The 20,551-nt window shown below is 45.1% G+C and overlaps 2 protein-coding genes and 1 long non-coding RNA gene across 6 annotated transcripts in view; 1 reads left to right on the plus strand and 2 right to left on the minus strand.

Annotated features, from left to right (window-relative positions):
• Nucleotides 1-13,550, minus strand: part of Tdg (Thymine DNA glycosylase) — a 121,661-nt gene extending 108,111 nt beyond the window's left edge. Inside the window, exon 1 of the mRNA XM_087407407.1 lies at nt 10,824-13,550. Coding sequence (XP_087263533.1) covers nt 10,824-11,017 — 194 coding nt within the window. The 5' untranslated portion in view covers nt 11,018-13,550. The remainder of the gene's footprint in view (nt 1-10,823) is intronic.
• Nucleotides 1-20,551, plus strand: part of Dnmt3 (DNA methyltransferase 3) — a 134,330-nt gene that overhangs the window by 99,788 nt on the left and 13,991 nt on the right. The window contains exon 1 of one of the 4 annotated variants that reach the window (XM_011069215.2): nt 13,822-14,267. The exons of the other annotated variants lie outside the window; for them this stretch is intronic. Coding sequence (XP_011067517.1) covers nt 14,208-14,267 — 60 coding nt within the window. The 5' untranslated portion in view covers nt 13,822-14,207. Of the gene's footprint in view, nt 1-13,821; nt 14,268-20,551 lie in introns of those variants that run through there. 4 annotated transcript variants of the gene reach the window in all.
• LOC147909290 (uncharacterized) lies at nt 13,793-18,047 on the minus strand. The gene is made up of 2 exons (XR_015545523.1): nt 16,834-18,047; nt 13,793-14,688 (listed from the first exon to the last, which is right to left on the minus strand). It is a non-coding gene; the product is annotated as an uncharacterized LOC147909290 (long non-coding RNA).

Raw genomic sequence — 20,551 nt, forward strand, 5'->3', positions numbered from 1 at the left:
ATAAAAACGCTTTTATGTCAATGTATGCGAATCGCTAACGAGCGTGGGCAAGAACTCGTCGATTCGTTGATTTTTCGCGTTCACAACCGAGATCGGTCAGGATTGGTCCAGTCGATGTTGTAACACCGCGAAAAAAGTGAAGAGCGCGAAATTATGCATCGGTGACCCATTTTGGCGAGGCGACGGAATATGGAAGATCACAGGAACATTATTTCGACGAATAATGGTGGAATAACGGATAACGAATTTTCGTTCTATTTTCGCGATCAAACTTATGTCACAGCGAGTTTGGATAATGAAGATGGAACGTCATAATCTTATTTCATTTTCTCGTATTATAAATCTCGGTCCCTCGGTTTTATGAAAATGAATATCACCATCGCATAAATACGATCGCACTTATCAAATTACCGGAGCTGTAACTGCAAAGTTTGCACCTGTCAAATAATGGCACACGTGTGACACATGATATTAGGAAATTAAGAAAAATTTCTCTCGCGCGTCGTATTTTCATCTCGCGGCAAATAATTCACCATCGATTACTCGTAAAGACTAGATAATATAATCGACTAGATAATATAATCAAATTAGAATGGAATTATTATATAGGGAGAGAGAAAAAAAAAAATCTTTATACACAAAGTATACAAATATAAGATCCAAATAGAGGACAAACGAGAGCTTATATATTGCACGAGCTTTCGAACAGCATCTTTCAAATTTAATTCCGATATATATTCGAAGCGAATAATTCAATAGCAATTTTGAATCTTCTCCCGTGATCGAATGGCTGTCAAATATTTAACTTGTTAAGACCTCGAGCGTTAACATCTGGAATAAAATTCGCTTATATTTTCGAGAGAAAATGATTTTCTCTGTACTCGTGCTGAAATATCTCAGATAACTCAAAAGAAGTTGGAAAGAGGCTAGGGGGATACGTAACGGGATGCGTGTCACCTGTCGCTTTCTGCGAGACGACGCTAAACGCCGTCGTTGCCGGTACGGTTCTTACTTGGAGCTTCATCGAAAACGATTCGCACGAATACCTGAAACTCGTAGGTTATTCATGTATTCCAAACTTACGGAATATATGAATAACTACGGCGGGGTGTCGAGACGACGGAGGGAAGGGAAAGGCGGGAAGCCAGAACGGAGAGGAGAACGAAAGACAGGAAAACGCTGAACGAGAAAGAAAGCGCAGAGAGCTCGATCTTATTGATAAGGTCGATTTATCGGCGACACGTGGCCGCGTTTACGTTCACCTCGTCTCGTTTTTCCGTTCGCGTCCTCTAGCCGCGATCCTCGATCCTCCCCAGGAACCATTCGTTTTCTCCACGACGACCCGACATTATCCGCGACGTAAACGCCCGTCGTGTGTACCACGTGCTTCCGTTTACGTACCCCGTCGCTTTTTCTTCTTCCTATCTCCTTCCTTCAATTTTTGTTTTTCCTGTGGAATGCGGATGGAACGTAGACAGGATTCTATTACTCACTACTTATGAAAGGCACACGTAAAAGGCAAAGAATGAGGCTAAAGTTACCTAAAAATTTTGGTAGATGTATAATTATTATATAATTATTACTTTTTCAAATTACGTAAGATACTCAAGTAACGTTGCAGAAAATTGAGATATTTTATCAACTCGAGTATCCTACGCGTACAAATTATTTTAATATCCAACAAAATTATTTTCAGATCTGTATCTAGTTACATTTTTAGGCATTTAAATAAATTCTTTCCACATATTTATGATTCTCCGAATTGATCGGTGCAACGTATTGTAATTAAAAATTTAAAAATGGAGTTAATGCTTTTTCCGAATCAAATTATAATTGACACGCATACACGCAGAATTTTTAAAAGAACGTAATTTAATTAAAATGTTATCACACATTCTTGAAAATTTTTAGTGAAAATATAACGTGAGCGTGTGTAATCGTGTGTAATATTATGTAACTCAGTTGACATCACTTTAATGTACGAAGAAATAATGTTTTTCTTTAAATAGAAGTTATTGCATAAATTATCACAAAGATCTCCATTCTGATCGTTCAGCTTCTGAATTCTGTTTTGAATCGCATGCACGTTTTTCTTACAATGAGTTTAACTTTTCTCGAGTTTTCCCGCGAAGCTTTATGTTCCACGGGCATTCTTTACGAAGCAATCGCCGTTCGATATTCTGTGTTGTCGCCGCCAGTCTCGTGTGCTATTGTTGCGCGTTTGCTTTTGTCTTGCCAAGGAAATACCACGCGATCGCCGCGTACATCGCCAATTACATATCGATCGAATTCTCCAGAACCGACAATTTCGTTCCGCTACCTACATTACGGCAACTCAAATATGTCAGCTAGAACGTAAAACCGTTGACAGTCGAGTTACTCGACGTGTTCTGCTCTGTTTTCGCAGTCGGATTTGCAATAACACGCTATCCTGCATCACGGTATTTATCGTAACGACATATCGACTGGCGTGTATCGCGAAGAAATTTATATTTTGTCATTTCCTCATTAAATATTGAAGATTTAATTGTAAGCATTAAAGTATCGGTTGTTATACATGACGTCTCAATCTATTTTGTCATTCACCTTGTCATTTTCAACGAAATATCGTGCCACTCAGCTTGTATTTATCGAAAAATTATGTGAGAATAATCGTGTAAAATTGCACGCGACGCGATAATACGAAGATCGTCTTTGTGTCTCGCCACTTACTCTTTATTTATTAACGAGTTTAAACATTGAACAATTTTACTATGTCCTCTAGGACAAAGGTTCTCAAACTGCATAGCGTTGTTTAATGCTCGGGAAGGGCGTATCAGGTAAAAAAAAAAAAAAAAGAAAAAAAGAGTAAAAAAAAAGTAACAATTAATCCACCTACGTTGTTATTTGTCAGCGAGAGCGTTAACTGTTTTAATATTACGACGATTAACAATGATGATAGGTTGTACGCGTCAAATTACATAAAATGGTAGAGCGATGGAAAAAGTTCGAGAGCCTCTGCCTTGTGAAAATTACAGGCTTCGCAAGGCTTCACATTTGATCAGCTCGTACGAGGAGGCGTGAAATCGCGTTAAACGCGTTAGGTAATTATCCATGGTGAATTTTATTTCTCGTCACCGTGCGAGTTCTAGAATTTTGCGAAACCTTATGGAAACCTACCCGGGTTGGCAACGGAGCCAGCAACGGGAACAGCATGATCCTGCCAACCCAACACTGTGGCGGTAGTGGGATCGAAAGGAGGCGGAGAGCGAAGCCTGTCATCGCGGTAAAGGATTCGTCCTTGCTGCACTCGCTCTCTCCGCCTACTTTCAACCTCGCAACCGCGTCGTCGGCGACGACGACGACGATGACGACGACGATGATGACGACGACGACGAGAACGACGAAGACGACGAGGACAACGTCAGTTCACTCTACGCGCACATCATTTTTTTTTCCTTTCTCTTTTTTTTCCCTCTCGTACAGTGACTCCAAAAAGTCGAACGGCTTCACGACGGTGAAGTCTTCTTTTTGGTCGCGAGAGAATAAACGGCGAGAAAGTTCGAAAAAAGCGGTGACGAATGCGCGATAGTTGCGCCGTAGGTTCCCACCGTCAACTATCTTCGTCGTTAATCTTCAAGTATTCCCAAGGAACTCCGTAATGAATTTGCTGGAAAACGGGGTAGACCGTCGATGAATGTGTGTGTGTATACACATCGGGAGCGTCAGATAGCCTTGACCTATTGGCGCCCCCAAGTCTGGTCCAAACTTCTTGCGGGTTTGGCTTCAATTCTCCAGAGACTCTTCTATACATCAAACACTCCGCCCTCGCCGCTACGTCCCGACTGCGGTACGCTGTATTACATCAGCATTGATAGAAATTGATACGGTAAAGTAAAGAAGCTCTCCAACGTCGTTTTTTATCAAGCCATTTGAAAAAGATTTTTTTTTCGCTATTTCCACGTCATATTTTCTATAGTCTAAAAGTTACAAAGGAAATATCTATATAATTATTAGGCTTCATATCGAAGAGATGATATCTATACAAAAAATTAATATATATGTAATATATATGTCACTTTAAATATACTTTAAGAGCGATATTCATATTCCGTTCTTATTTTGATACCATTTTAAATAATACCTTCAGATGCTAATACAGTCCGTCGCATCTTGAGACTATCTCAAATATAAGAATCGACCTAAATTTATGACTTGGACAGCTTTCTTTGATCTAATTACAATTGTGAAAAGAAAATCAATACTTAATTGTTTTGACTTTATTATTATTATTTTAGAATTTATCAATCTGAAAAAATATAGTTCCTCCCTTTCAAAAATATGTAGCGTTATTAATCTCTCTCTAATCAGACACGCAACTTTATAAAGTTGTGAAGAAAAATTATCACTAATTGTTTCACCTTAGCAGCATAAATCGTAACGAATAGTGATTTATAATAGTGATTTATTAGTCAAGGTTATGTAATCGTAAGAAATTTCGATCGAAAAAAAAAAAGGGTGAATCTTTCTTAACTTTCTCCGCAAAGAAACGAGTTTTATGCCACTCTCAGCAGTACATAACTTTTTCTACTCTTTTATAATTGCAACGCATTCCCGATTGCGTTTTATTCAAGTTTATTCAAGACTGTCTCTTTTAATGTTTACATCATTTTATATCTGAAATATCGTCCTCGCCGCGCGCGCGCGGCGGAGATTGTAAGGAGGGATTCCGTACATCGCGTTGAAACTTCGCCGTCTCGGAAACTGGAGTAACTAGACGGCGACGTCCCCGGTGAAAAATGTGCGGCACATTGTAACGACACGTGGCGGACTCGTTCCCAAGAAAGCACGGCGACTTTCAACGAGGAGGAAAGTACGCGGGAAGAGGCACAAAGTCGGACTGAAACTCGATTCCAGAATCACGACCTTCAGCTGCGCCGCAGCGGTTTTCGGCCGGGACTTTATAGACTTTATAGATCGTTCTTGCGATTGACATTTTAATAGAATAATAAAGAAGGAAAAGCACGTGCCCCGTCTTGTTGCTCTTTTCTTGTTGCGTTATCGCGCGTTATTATGAATCGAGACGAGGCCGTCGTGTCATTTACGTCAATTCCGCTGTGCTCGCAAAAATGGAGCGCCCTCGCGACGATAACCTCGCGACGATCCTAAAGCGGTTGCATAACGACGCGTGAAATTATTGCCTATGAAATGACATACACGAGCACATTTTCACTTAGAGTAGTCGAGAAAGTATTACTGGAAGATGAAGTGACTAGAGAATTACGTTAACGCGGACCATTTATCGACTCATGACGCTGCCCGACTATTTTCAGCGAGGTCGTTCACATAATTTAATGACAGAGAGAGAGAGAGAGAGAGGGGGGGAGGTGGGGAGAAGAGAGGGATAAATTATATAATATTCGAAAATGCATAGCGACAATCCCTTTCTTTCGGTGGCGCAAGAACGTGACGTATTTCGATCGCGTGAATCACAATCGAATTGCTATTAAACTCATTGAGAAATTAAATTTGAATTCATAAAGATTAGCGCTTATGCGGCACTATTGGTTTTGTTATCTTGATGCTCATCGAGCGTGTACCGTGGAAGTATTCGCCAGTAAATGTAGTCGGAAACGTTGGTCTTTCCAACAGATTCTATCCATTGATTACATTCCGCAATTTAAGGATTGCGAGGAGCGCGAGGCGGACCCGACGGCGGCGCGACGAATGCAAATGCACTCGCGTTCCTCAGCGAAACGTGATAAAATTTGCAAGCATCGCTCTCGCCAGAACTTTGCAATTAAATACTAATCAGCACGGCTCGAATCTAATTTCGGTGCGGAAGGATCGAAAAAGACGCGAACGCGTACGATCCGATAGCGATTTCGTCATCATTCAGTGATCTAATTAAAACTTCTTACACGCAAAATGCATCGCAAAATGCACCTTTCCATTGATTTTTATTCATATCAGATATCAACGTGTCAATTTTCTTGGGTGTACATAAATTAGGGAAGCAAATGATCGGCGTGCAGTTTGTATTGAAACTGGAAATTGTTGTTACATTAAAAATTCATACAAGAATATTACTAGACACCGAGAGAGATCTGCCTTGGAAATATGGACCTAATATGGACCTAATATGGACCTCTTTAATTATATTTGTATTAAATTAGGGTAAGTTTATTGCATTTAAACCGAGATTTGAACAGAAATAAATTCGGATGTTTCCTTCGTTTTGATTTGTAGTTTTTATTTGATTTTTCGCTTCAAGACAGTGCATTTCTTTTTTGTATAGGAGAAGAGGTAGGGCCTTATGGCTTGCCTATCGTTATTAGATATTCCCTTCATCTCGTCGCACGTGCGCGCTGATCGAATTATGCTTTTTATCGAGATGAGCGTTTAGCAAATCTATCGATATTTCCGATCGCGAGGTAATCGAGTTTAACTGGAGACTAATTTTCAGTAGTCGTCCGAGTCGAGAGAAAGCGAGAGAGAGAGAGAGAAAGGGGGGGGGGTGAGAGTCCTCCCCTGATAGCGATAAAGCAACGCACACTTTAATTATCGTACTGTCAGATTCGCTGTGCGTCCTACACGGAAATTGTATTAAGCTATTTCATCGAGACGTCATAATACCGCATAATCGAGTTATATGTCTTTATGCCGTGCGCAATACTGTTCGCGATAATTGAAAAACCACAGGGCGCGATATTAATCCGTCGAATTGACGTACCAATTCGGCCTACGAAAGGTTGAAAAAACCGTGTCGGAAAAGTCGCGCACGTTTCTGTTGATTGCACTATGACTTCATCTCGAATCTATATCTCTCACATTTGCGAATTAAATGCGTGGGCGGAAGAAACCGCGTTTCTAGTGAATTGGAAAACGAGGAGCGAAACGTTTCCGCGAATATACAGCTCGTCGATACGCCGGTGATCTCGGGCGATTTAATCCGACACCGTAGTGACAAAAGATGGAGAAAGAAGACGAAAAGGGAGGAGAAAGAGTTGCTCGTCACGACGAGATTCCGCAAATTATACTGTTTAAGGAACGAGGGCGCGACCGGACCTTGCGCAACGAATACAAATGGAGAGCCAGCCGGCAGCCGCGTCCCTTCGGCGCGCGTGACAAAATTCGTAAAGGAGCTCTCGAAGCCAAGCAGCCTCCATCACCCTCTTCCTCTCGCCCGCGCCGCAGGGTATATACTCGCGGGGGATTTCACTGACACACAGGAGAGAAAAAGAGAACCGTTTTGGCGACAACGTGATAATATTTCTGAACTTGGGGAGGGACTCGTTCTCGCTGGTGGAAGAAAAAAAATAAAATAAAATTCGTCGGCCGGTATCTCGAAAGAGAGACCGAGAGAGCCGCTGGTCTACACCGAAACTGGTTTCGTAAGTGACGCTTCGGCAATAAAAAGAGACGGCGAGGGAGAAAACGAGAGAGAGAGAGAGAGACAGAGAGAAAGAGGCACGTAACGCGACCGCATTCACGACGAGCGCATTTACATGTTACGTAAAATTTCGTTGGAACCCGCGATACACGACACGTCGCAACGGACGGCGATCTCTCGCGCTATGCTCGCCTCCCGGACCATTCGCATCTCAATGAAAGTCCGGATGACTTTTGCCACGGGAGATCGTAGGGAAATCTCTCTCTCTCTCTCTCTCTCTGTATGTGTGTGTGTGTAGCGTTCATCTCGCGAACTTTTGAATATTTATGAATTTAAAACAAGGTAGATAAACAGATTTAATTACAACTTCCGCGAATAACGTAAGACACATGGCAAAATCGACGACAATATTTATTACAGTAAAAATCGTGTAGAAAAGGCAAAAGGATATTTATTTATTTGCGTAGAGAAGTTGGAAGAGTAGCAATAATTTCCAATCTAAAGGTTAAGTTGTTGCCTGAGGAAGGATTCAATCATAAAAAGCTCGAATAGTGTTTTAAAAATAAATTTATTTGCAGTGATTTGTCAGATGTGCTGGTTGTTATCAATATACTCTTATTATTCATCGATCGTATTTAATTTTTTTTTTTATGTACCTGTCTACAAATGTCCCTTTCTACAAATATAGATTAAATCTCGTGTTCGTCTTTTTCTAATTTTTAGACCTGGAACTGAGATTAAAATTAAACTACATTGGATTTAGAAACGGACATTAGTGACTTCAATCATTCGTTTAAACTTGAAAACTTTCCATTGCTTTAAAGATATTTTATGCAGTGCATTCGCACACACTACGTATTATCGAAACGTCTGTTTTTATATGGTAGAGACACGCGGCTACTAGGACGGCAATGTAAAACGTCCGATTTATCATGCGTTCGATAGCTTGTTTTAATGTATCGCAGCGACGGAAACGTTGCAAATAGTGGCGAACTAAAAAAAAGGCGGAGCTTTTACTCCAATTTTCAAGAATGATAGATCGTCCGGCCGTATTTCAAAATTGGAGCGGAACGAACGTATAACGTTCTCTCGGTTATCGCGCGCTCCTTCTTTTTTATCCGCACGACATTACCGCGCCGCGACGTTATTTCTGTCTTCGCGACTGACTCATCGACGTCTCGGAAAGAAATGACCCTTGGTACGCGATACCGTCGGCTTTGCATGCTTATCAGTCCGCTCGGCGCAAAGGCGACGCTATCGGAAAGAATGTTCCCGTACAGTCGCAGGCCAAGTCTCAAGTTCGTCGGCGGAACCTTCATTCGCGCCTTCGACGCGACCACCGCTTATTCCGGATATGTCGTAAATCAGATTTTAAAACGTTATCAAATTTGCATAATACACGGTTCAGGACGCTCTTGAACAAGATTCAGGCGCCTCGCCGCTTTCCAAGTTAAATATGGCTAGCGTGTCGAATGTCTCAGAAAGTCTGTTAAGCCTCGTGAATATGTTATTCGCGTGAATTCAATCAGATAATTTGATGCGATATACCTGTGGGCCTTGATTAGGAGTTCTTATCTTAATATTCTTGAAAAGTAGCCTCGCTCTCTCTCCTAGAGAGCTATGAAAAAGAAATTGGAATATAAAATTCAACATTTCGTGTCATAACAGGAATAATAATGCGATAAAACCGACGAGCAACAGTAACCAGTGCGATGACATTCGATCCTCGCACTTTTCTGTTTTTCTTGCCGTTTATAACCGTTCGCACGACTTCTTCTACTTAAAGCCACTTGAGGCTATCATTTATAAAGTCTGGCAAGTTCCTCCTCGCAGCACATCGTGTGAATCTACCGCGTGGTTTTCTCTCTTTTTCCTCTTATCCCATTCATAAAGCAGGAGATATTGAAAAAGAAATGGCAAGAACAATTTCGCTTTTGCTGGCGGGGGCAAAAAAAAAGAGAAAGAGAGAGAGAGCTTCTCTCTCGCTGGAGAAAGAATTCACCTGCTGATCTAAGTTACCATTTGTATTGTCCGCGTATATTGCGGGCACATGTGGCTCATAAAATCGTATCGCGTCCAGCCGTTTCCATTCGAAGATATTTCTGTGCGCGCACGCGGATAAAAACAAATATGAATGGCAGCGATACCGGCGGCAACGTTATACGCCATCCATGACCGCGTCGTTTAAAAGGTTAATGTCGATATTCCAACGAATGTAAATAAACATTTTTAGCGACACTCCGCGAACTGATCATTCTGGCGAATCGTAGAAAAAGATCAGGAATTACGAGAGGGGAAAGGCAATCGTTACAGAATCGTCGACACACTTTTACGTTCCCTTTTCTCTTTTCTCTCCTTTTGGAATGTATTCTTTTTACTATTTCATTAAAAGTGTTTAATTAAAGACGTCCAGGAAGTAGTTCCTCTCCACTGAGTTCGATGATAATAAAAGAGTGGCATCCACACGAGAAATAATATTGCCTTTCGTTGTTTGTTATCTTTCCATTTTATCATTTCGCAACAAGAATCTTACCTAGAAATGCACTAAATTGTACCGTCAGGTGGAGTTAACACGAAGAGATTCGTATATAAGAAATCCTCAAGGTCGCTTTTTCGAACGGATGGATTTTACGGGTTTTAGTGTTCAGCAAATAACATTTGCCGCTTAGTTTGGTATACGAATATGGTTTGCCGTTTTAGTGGCTGATGTATTGATGCAAAAGCCAGCCGTGTTTGGACAGCATCTACTCGGTGGAAAAAGCGAAATGGGTTTACCGGTTATATGCTGTTTTGACCGCAAAAACCGACCAGTTTCTACAACAATTGAAGCAACTGGTCGCAAAATCGCCTTCATTATTCAGCTCTCTACCGAAAGAGTGAAATGTTGAGTATCTTTTTTTCGGCACAATCTTAGCTTCTCGGCTCTTCAATTCTGCAATTTGCGTTCACGTAAACGACTCGGAAAGTCCAGTATAAATTTTATTGTCTCCGAAAATAGGGGGTTCTTTCTAAATTCTTTCTAAATATTAAGCAGCATATATATATAAATGTAAAAATTAAAAAACAATCAACTTCAAATGTATTCGCATTTGTTAAGCTTGTAATTTGCGTAAACCTAAAAAATCCATAATTTTTCAAGAGCTTATTCCAAAAGTCTCCGTAAATGATGCAGAGAAACAAAAAAGTAACTTGACACACCTATACGTAATACAATGGCTCAGCAAGAGACCCTACAACTTTACGAGAAGTCTTTGACGGTCTCGTTCGTAAAGTTAACAACTTGGATGCAGGTATACTGTGTTTGTGGAACGGCCATCTCTCACGCGTGTAGCCGTGTTGCCGTGCTCGGCAAAGCGAGTTCTCTCGGCTCGAAGGTCGAACACTTTCGAGCGTCGAGCACGGATTCCCGGCATCAGTGCTCGAAAAGAACGGCAGAGAGGCGGATACTTACATCTTGTAGTGGTGCTGCATGTGGTGACCGACTAGGTGCATGTCGGTGGCGTGCTGCTGTTGCTGCATCTGCTGGTGCTGCTGCTGTTGCTGCTGCGGCTGGTGCATACCCTGATGATGGTGAGTCTGCGGGGGGTCCAGGCTGGATGCACCCAGCAGGGTAGCGCTCTCCCTGAACAACGTTGCCACCTGCATCCTGGCTGTGTCGTTCGCGTTCTTGGTTTCACCGGAAGTGATCCGCCGTCGGCCGGCGTCGCGATGTCGCACGCGTTATTCTTTCTGTATCCGGATCTCTATCCGTCGCGCTGGACGCTTCCTTATCCTTAGCGTCGTCAAAATCAAGGACGGCTTGCTCTGGGATAGAAACGGATCTAGATAATCCCTGCGTAACGTGAATACGGTTTTCTTCGTGACGATGAAAGTCTACCGTACGTCCCCACGCGTTCCACGGCTCGGGATCGATACCGGCTCCGAGATCCTTCGAAGGTGATTATTAGGATCGCGGGTAGTTCCGAGAAAGGTTCTTTGGATCGCGTGATCGCGGAATAATTGTAGATCTTTCGCGAGTCTTTCGATTACCACGACCGTGAGGGTGCTCGTAAATAATATCCCTTACTGTCTTTTAATTTCTAGAATCGTGAATAATCACAGGATGCGATGTCCAGTCTATAGTGACAGTGGTTGAAGAATTATCAATTATCAATTACTCGAATACGACTATTGTTCGTTTCGCTACCGAATCCCCCCCCGACAACAATGGCTCGCAGAGAACGTGCCGTCGGCACTTGAAAAGCGCGGCTTTTCGCGTTCCTTGTTTCACGAACACCTGATTCGGAATAACACCTGATTAACGATCGCGGTACACACGCCGCGGCCAGCGGCACGACGACGCTCGTCGACGGCCACCGTCGCGGCGGCAAAACAGACGTCGATGACGATGCGGCGAGAATCTCTTTCTCTCTTTCTTTTACTCTCTGTTTTTCTCCCTCTCTCTTTCTCTTTCTTTCTCTCTCTCTCTCTCTCTCTCTCTCTCTCTCTCCCCCCTCTCTCTCTCTTTCTCTCCCTCTCGGTGAATCCCGAGAGTCGAGAACTCAGTCGAGACCCCGAGAAGTCGTCATCGTCGTTACCCTCGTCGTAACGACCGTCGGCGACGTTACCAGCATCCTCTCCGCGAGACCGCGATCGCCAGCCGGAACGCCTCCGCGCCGACAGGCCGGAAGCCACAAAAGTCTCTCTGCTCTCCTCTCTCTTTCCTCTCTTCTCCTGGGCCCACTCGCGTGCGCGCGCGCGGTCTGGGTCCGCTCGCACTAACACACACTCACGAAAGGCGCGGACGCGCACAACACGCGAGCCGCACACGGGATCACTGGCCGCGCGGATGTACTTCGTTTGGGGATTGGGAGCTTTCTTTCTCGGAGGAGTTTCTCTCCCCTCGGCCTTGCGTGCGTCCTCTCCTTCTCTCACTCTTTCTCTTTCTCTTCGCTTCCCACCGTTCTTCTCTTCTGCCTCACTACGTTTATATTATCGTCCCTTCACCCGCGACACAATGCCGCCTCAAATTCACGCACTCCGTGTCGTCTGTCATGTTCTCGCCGCGGCCGTCGCGCGCACCTTTTGAATTACGCGCACCGCCCGCCGCCGTCTCGCCGCACCGCCGTAGCCGTCGATGCGATGCGGTGCGGTGCGGTGCGGTGCGGTGTGGTGTGGCGTGGCGTGGCGCAGCGCGGTGTGGTGCACCCACGCCCCGCTAAATGCAATCGCGCGCGAGGGTGGTTGGCGCGTTATCGTTAGTGGTTCTCGCGCTCCTCACGGCGTGTGCGTGCCGGTCACGTCGCGCCAAGCACCGACGACACTGCGCGGTGCGACGTTTCTTACGATGACGTCTCTCCGCTCTCCGCCGTCGACTCCGTCGAGCGTTGTTGTTCGTGCCGATAACTCGCGATACCTCGCGATACTACGCCGAACGATATATCACGAGCCGAACTGAGAGAGGCGTACCGTGTACGTATTCCGTGCGTATTTCGTGCGTACAATACTACTCGCACAATCTCGTAGTGCTGCGTGAAATCTTCCTCCGAGAGGGACTTGCTCGACGCAACACGCGCGTACACGAACCGTGTTTCGCGGACGACTCGCAGACTTCTCCGCCGCTTTTTACGTTTCTCCTCTGCTCTCGCGAGTGCCTCTCCTCTTTTTCTCTCTCTCTCTCTCTCTCTCTCTCTCTCTTTCGAGTTCTCCTGCCCTCGCCTCCGCGGCGCAAACTCTCCCTGTCCCTCTCTCTCTCTTTCTCTTTCTCTCCCTCTCGTCGTGTAAACACGCGCGCACACACACACCGCAGAATCTGTAACCGCGGCAGCAAGAGTCGGCACCGCACTGCTCGACCGTATCGCTTGCTCGGCCGCTCGAACCGCACCGCTCGTACGTTTCCGTTGTTGCTCGACGACGCTCGGTCGTGTTCGGGTTCGAAGCCTCACGGCGGTGGAGGCGGTGGAGGCGGTGGTGGAGGCGGCGGCGGCTGTGGCTGGTCCGGCATAGTCTGTCCTTTGCTACTTTCCACTCACGCCGATCTCCCTCTCTCCCTCTCTCTCTCTCTCCCGTCCCTCCTTTCCTGTCTCTTCCGCCCGTCTCTTTTCCTCTCTCTCTCTCTCTCTCTTTTATCGTGCGCACGTCCGACTGCCTCTCACTCTCTCTCTCTCTCTACCATTAAACCCTCATCCTCCTTTCCCTCTTCCTTCCCTCTCGCTCCTCAAATGTACTTCTCCGTTTCTTCCTCTTCCTCTCTCTCCCACGCACGTGCGCTTCCTCTCTCTCTTTGTCGCTCGTCTTCCCTCCTTTTCTCCCATGATCGTTTCATCTCCCTTATTCCGCTCCCCTTCTCCTCCTCCTCCTCTTGTCTCTCTCTTCTCGTCCGTCACACTCATCCACCTCCCACACCCACCGCCCTCCTCTTTCGCCCTCTTTCTCCCCGTCTTTCTTCTTCTTTCTTCGTACGTCTCTCATTCTTTGCATCCTCCATTTTTGTTTTTTTTCTTTTTACGACTGTCCTCGTCCCGCTCGCGGCCAAGGATAGTCGATGAGCGGACTCGACAGGGTTAATCGATCGCCGGCGATCGATGGTAAATCATGGCACGCGCCCTGGCGATCGATTGAGATAGATCGATCGTAAGTGCAGCCCGCGCGATCGTTACCCGGTACGCGGCTACGTCGGCCGCATCGACGATAAGGCACTACCGCGGAGAGAGAAAGAGAGAGCGAGAGAGAGAGAGAGAGGGAGAGAGACGAGCGTATAACGGTCACTCTCCGCGCGTGTAGCAGCCAACGACGAAGCCAGGGCCGAATTTACAACGGATCGGTACGTCCTTTCCACCTATGGACCGAGGACATTATGCAAATTAGCTCTCGCGCGCGAGCGACAAGATTGTATTTGCGTGAGGATGTTGCAATGGTAAGATTCTTGAAGATGCGACCGGGGAAGACGGGTTCGCGCTCACATATTTACGTAGGTGATCTTTTTTTAGATTCTACACTAGCGAGCCTCCTTGAGGCATCTCCATCTTATCTTCATCTTTACCTTTATCTTCATTTCGTCTTACTCCTCATTTTCATCCTCACCTTTGTCCTCTCCGTTAGTACATCTTATATTGGCTTTTGTAATCTATTGACAATGCTTGACAGTTTCGTGGTCGTAAATACGGCTCTTCGAAATACATTACTACTACTGTCTGTGTGTAATGGAGCACTTCTTAGATGAAGAACACTCGATTCGATTCAGTTCTGTTTGGTTCAGGTGTACATGTGTAAAGTTACGAGCGATTATCGTCGGCAGAAAGTTTGCGACAAGTATGTACAACGCCGAGTAGCAGTTGCTGTAAAGAAGGCCATAAATATTGCAAACAGTTCGACGACGAGTTTGGATTTAGATGATGCATTCTTAATTTCGATTACTGAAAATACTTCGCGGGGTCAACGTATTATGATGCTTCGTGCTCAAAATTACATCAATGATGCTATATTACGAGTGTTAGCATCTACCAGAAATATCAGGAAGTTGCGAATTTTTAAGCTCGATATAAGAATAATTTTCAGCAATTGAAGTCTGTTTCGATGAATAAAATAACATCTCTTCATTTATTTTATTTACATTTTCTTATACTTTGTTTAATCCTAAGTAGTTTATTCTTTGCCAATTCCAAGATTTTTTTACAGATGCTAGATAATGACGATGCGATCGTTGCCTAAATAAGTTACCCGAACGTTTCTCGAATAGGAGCTCGTTTAAGATGATGCATTTTGAATTCTCTGATTGTGCGCGAGAGTTTCGAATTGAATATAAAATAAGTTTACGTATATATACGGGTTTAGAGAATAGCGGAGAGGATGAAATGCTTAAGTGCGACTGAAACGGGCAGATTCAAAATTAACAATCGGTTTTGCCGGATATATATGTATATACATCTCTAATAACACACACCTATATTTTCCCTACGTTTTCATTACTCCTCGCAATGTAATCCCGGCGACGCCGATAAACAATTAACGATTGCGGTATTAATCGGCCACGTCGCGATGCGGCTCGCCTCATTCCTCATCATCGCCGTTAGTCGTCGTCATCGTCGTCGTCGTCGTCGTCGATCGCGAGCGGCGCGATCGATCTCGCTCGGGGAGAATCGAACTGAATTATTATTCCCCAGAGTTGATTTTCGATTCCGTTCTCTCCGCGGGACACGACGACGGTGCGCCGCGGTGTGCCTCGTGTAACCAAAATAAACCTCGTGTGTACGTGCGCGGTCAGCGAACGAAGAAACAAAGAAAAAAAAAGGAAAAAAAAGGATAAGAGGGGGTGGGAGGGGGAGGGAGAAAGAAGACCACGAAAATATCGGACGAAGGTCCAGCACCCGCGCGAGATCGATCTCCTTTTTTCCCCGCCCTCCTCGCCCCGGCGGTTCTTATTAATAATCGATTCGAATTATCGATCGTATAGTCATCGCCGGTCATCGCTGTGTCCGCTCGCCTTCGCCCTGGCACACCGGTCCGTCTGCCTATATTCCGCTCCGCCTGGATGCACGACCACCGCCACCGCCGTCGCCGTCGCCATAGCGCACCGCGCTCGCCGTTACGTTGTGCGTATGCGTCAGCACGTACAATATCTCTGCGTGCACACGTACTACGTGTCCACGTTCGCGTTGCGTCCGTGTATTTAGTTGTTCGATGTCGTCGTGTGCGATGTGTACAGTGCGCGCGACCGCGGTGCGCGAGGATGTGTTGCGACGGAGCAAGCGCGAGAAAGAGAGGAACGGAGAAAACGCATGTGTGCCTGCGTACATGTGAGTACGCGCGCGTGCACGTGTGTGGGTGCGTGGCACGGTATGGGTGCATACGGTGACCCTGCCGTGCTGGATGAGTGGGTGGAAAATCAGGGGCGTAGCGAGGATCTTCGAGAATTCGGCGCACTCGCGAGAAATGCGCAGCTACGTCTCGTTGCTCTTTAATATCTCGTCGAAGGAGTTACCAGGAGTAATACAATACATATTTTGCCGTGCGACTCTTGCGAGAAGAAGTTTGCGCTCTTCTCGTGAACGAAACGTTATCGTGCCTTGTACGTTTCTCTCTCCGAGTCTTACTTTTATATCTGTTTTCTCTCTCCTCTCGCACTTCTCTCTTTTCCGCGTATATATACCTGTTTTGTTTCAAACACGGAATGCGTTAGAAAGTGCGATCGAACAAAACAAATATCGCGTTTTGGCTAAGTTTGTTGACTATCGAAATCCGTCTTCTTTCGCCAACATCTACCACATTCTCTTTTTATTCTTCGTTTTGAACATCCAACACTACGAATCTCTTATTATCGTCTAATTTTCATACATAGTTTTATTATTACATAAAAACTTTTCTACATGTACTTTAAAAGAATTTCACGAGCAATTGTATTATATTAATTACGTTTCTATCATCTTACGAATAATTTTGTTATTAGATAATCTATGTAATGAATAATACGAAATCTCATATACCAGATTTTATAATGTTCCACGCGATAATTCATAGACTTTCTTCTGATTAAATTTCCAAAATAGTCTTCAGGAAGCCACGATGAAATTCTACATATCAGGCGTTCGCTCTTCTCTCTCTCAAGGGCGTCAAAGCCAAAACCTCTTGACACGCTCCTGCCTGGAGCGACACGTGTCCGTGTGTACGTGTGCGTGTGCGTGTGCGCGCGCGCGCGCACGCATGTGTATGTGTGCGCATAGCCAGGTTGCCACGAGAGAGGAGGCCCCAGAAGGCGAGAGACAAGGGGGGAATCAACGAGCGAGAGGGATGTAATGGTCAGGGAGGACGAGGGGGGTGATGTTCACGCGTGGGAGGAAGAGAAAGGGATTGAGGGAGAAGGAGATCCAACGGGTGTGTGTGAAACATGCGCGCGTGAGAGAAGGACGGCGCGAGGTTGGACGAAGATCGTCGCTTCGCGAACGAGAAAGAGGAGAGATCAGCCTAAAGGAGGGGGAGAGGGGGAGGGGAGGGGATAAGACTAGCACGCGAGAAAGAGGGATCCAGTCGGTTGAACAGCGACAGCGACATCGTCGAAGCCCACATACACATACACACGATCTACACACACGCCAGCGGATGCACACTGGGCCGTCAAGCTCGCGCACTACAGACTACCAGACTCCCACCACGAACTTTTGGAAAAATCAATAGAATACAAGAAAAGCCCATGGTGCGCCAGGCGAGCCCTCTCCTCGTCCACCCTCATCATTTCCCTCTCTTTTTCTCCCTCGTCTTCGTTCTCGCTTTTTCTCTCTTCCTCTCTCTCTCTCTCTCTCTCTCTCTCTCTCTCTCTCTCTCTCTACCTCTACCTCTACCTCTACCTCTCTCCATCTCCCTTTCACTCACTACCCTCCCTGTTTCTCGCCGCATCTCTCGCGCGCACACGCGGTATCCGTGTTCGCCGCTGCTCGCAACAAAGAGAGGAAGAGATCGCGTGTATATACTGACGATCGACGGAGATAGTCGGCATGCGTGCACGCACGATGGCCAAGGACGGAGATAAGGACGATGGTAGGAAAGGGGGATGGGAAGGAAAGAGGGAAGACGGAGGATTGTGTGTGAGAGTCTACGTGTGTATCCGACTGTATCCAAGAGAGTTGAACGGAGAAAGAGACGGAAGGCTAAAAGAGAGAAAAAGAGAAAGAAGTGAGAGAGAGAGAGAAATAAATCGCACTATGAGCCTGGTTTTAGTTGAACAGAGACGGCGAAAGGGAAAAGAGGGAGAAAAATGCGTCCGTGTGCGCTTAATAGACGGGGCGGGGAGAAAGAGAAAGAAAAAAAGTCGTCGCAGGAAAGATAGAGTGAGCTGAAGATACTCGCAGATACGTACATGACTTCATGCATGTCTAAGACGTGCGTAAGTTCTGTCGTTGGATAGAGAGTGAGAGAGAGAGAGTGAGAGAGACGGGGAGAACGAGAAAGAAGGGAAAAGAGAAAGAAGGATACTTGTATGTATGTCGTGTGCGAGAAAGACAGGAAAATACGCCGGTTCGGCCGAGCTAGCGCGAATAGCTCGCGACGAGTTACGTAGGAGCGTTCGCTAATGGGCAGGAGACGAAGAGCCATATGCATAGAGCGAGATGGATAGGGAGAGGAGACAGAGACAGAGAGAGATGCTGCGCGCGCGAACGCACTTTGTCCGTGTTGGTGCACCGAGCAGAAGATTTGCACGGTTCAACAAACGCCTCCCGCTTATGTATATGTGCAAAACTATGTACGAATCTCCTGGGGTAAATCGCACGTGTACATACGATGCACCTACTGCACGCGTACATGTATGCTTGTGTATATACATACGGTGCATGTATGTACATACACACATACACATCACACATACATACACGTATAGTATATATATATATATATGTATGCGAATACTCTGTTATATACAGGATACGTCCCTGACCAATCGCGGCTCTTTTAATGATGGACTGCGCGGGCGAGCAAAAAGAAGTGTGTTTGGCGAAATTTTGCGGGTTGAAAATTAATTGGAATTAATCACGGAAGGAACACGCCGTCAGCTCGCCAATCGCGTATCACTTTAAATATATAACTGCGAAAGTAATATTGTATTTATTGAGACTGTATATTATGATTAATTATGATTTCTTTTTGTGCGATAAAAATTGATGTATTTATTGTTTATTATTTGAATTCTTGACGCAAGTCTTCGGTAGTTTCATTGGTCGGGAACACTATATATTGAGCACGGGAGTTGAAATGGGACACGAGAGGTTTGTGATGTTGACTTTAAAACGACATGCCTAGTGTATTATCATCTTTATCGCTTCTGACGTCCCGAATGTGTGATAAAGTTGGAGAAGAAACACAAGAAAATGAAAAATCTTCGAAATAAAAAGTTTACTAGGTTGGAAGTATAAATATATTTTTAACGGCATGTTTCACTTTGTTAAAGCAATTTAGAGGGTTTCAAAATTTTAACGAAAGTCAAATTGATTTAATCTTCATTAGCTTTACCGTTTTACTTGTTGCGTATGATAAGATACTAGGATGTTTAGAGATATATCTATTGTCTAATTTTATTGACAACGAGGAGAACTCGATTTTAGTAATTTTCCATACAATGACTTGATTCGACTGTCATTGTATTTCGATACTGGTGTTATGGCATGTTCTCGAAAGTGTTAGTATCCCGTTTGCCCGAGTGAAAAAAGCAGCCATCAATTCGTGGTGAGTAAGAAGGTGGAATACGAGCCGTCTTTTCCTAGCACACCACTGACCAAGAGCGCGAACCGCGTACGTGCGTTTTCGCTCGGTGAAAACGAGAAGCAGGACGACGCGGTTGAATTCCCCTCCCTCTCGTGATTGTGGTGCAGATTGCTCTCGTGTGCACCGCCTGCCAGTCACCCACGCCATGTTCTTGGCCCCTCCTCTCCTCCAACCGCATTTTTCTCTCGTAGAATTTTTCTCGATTGCGAGGAGAAAAAGCACGCGCGGAGTTGTCTACGATTTGTTCTTTCGTCTAGATCACAACGGGAAAATGCCGTAGATCACGCGATAATTCCGAAGCCTGCATTCGTAATAATTTTTGCAGACATGCAGCGAGCGAGCAGTCCCATCCGAGGAGTCTAAGATAATAGAAATATATCTTGGTCGGTCCAGCCGCGGGTGCTGTGATGATCCGCGATTTTTCTTCACCTATTTTTACAGTCAGATAAAATTAACGGGCGGGATTTTTAGCACGCGCAGAATAATTTTGGTATTATGTTCTCTTAATTGTGCCAAGAGTATCCGGATGATATATTTGACATTCGTGGCTGGAAAAATATTCGTACGTAGCCGCCGCCGAAATGCATTATTAATTGAAACAAATGCGTTATGCTGCGAGTATGCACTTTCATTAGAGCTCTCTTAATGAAGAAGTGTCACGAAATAATTAAACTTATGATGATAAAACGTCATTCCGTGATACTCTCTCTCTCTCTCTCGTGCGATGCTCGATTTTAGATGCTCCGGAAGCATCTGTTTCGCCTTAGATAAAAAACTGTGGGATATTCGCGCCGTATCGAATTCATTCAAAATGCATATCCGACCGTACCTTCCTTTCATTTGCGACATTCTAGGTTCTCAACGTCTCTAGGTTCCCCCCCCCCCTCTCTGTCTCTCTCTCTCTCTCTCCTGAAGCATCTATTCGAGTAATTACGGAAAGGCGCGAAGGGC

The sequence above is a fragment of the Acromyrmex echinatior genome, chromosome 6 (genome assembly GCF_024713525.1).
Source record: "Acromyrmex echinatior isolate Ae372 chromosome 6, ASM2471352v2, whole genome shotgun sequence".
Classification (NCBI taxonomy): Eukaryota; Metazoa; Arthropoda; class Insecta; order Hymenoptera; family Formicidae; genus Acromyrmex; species Acromyrmex echinatior.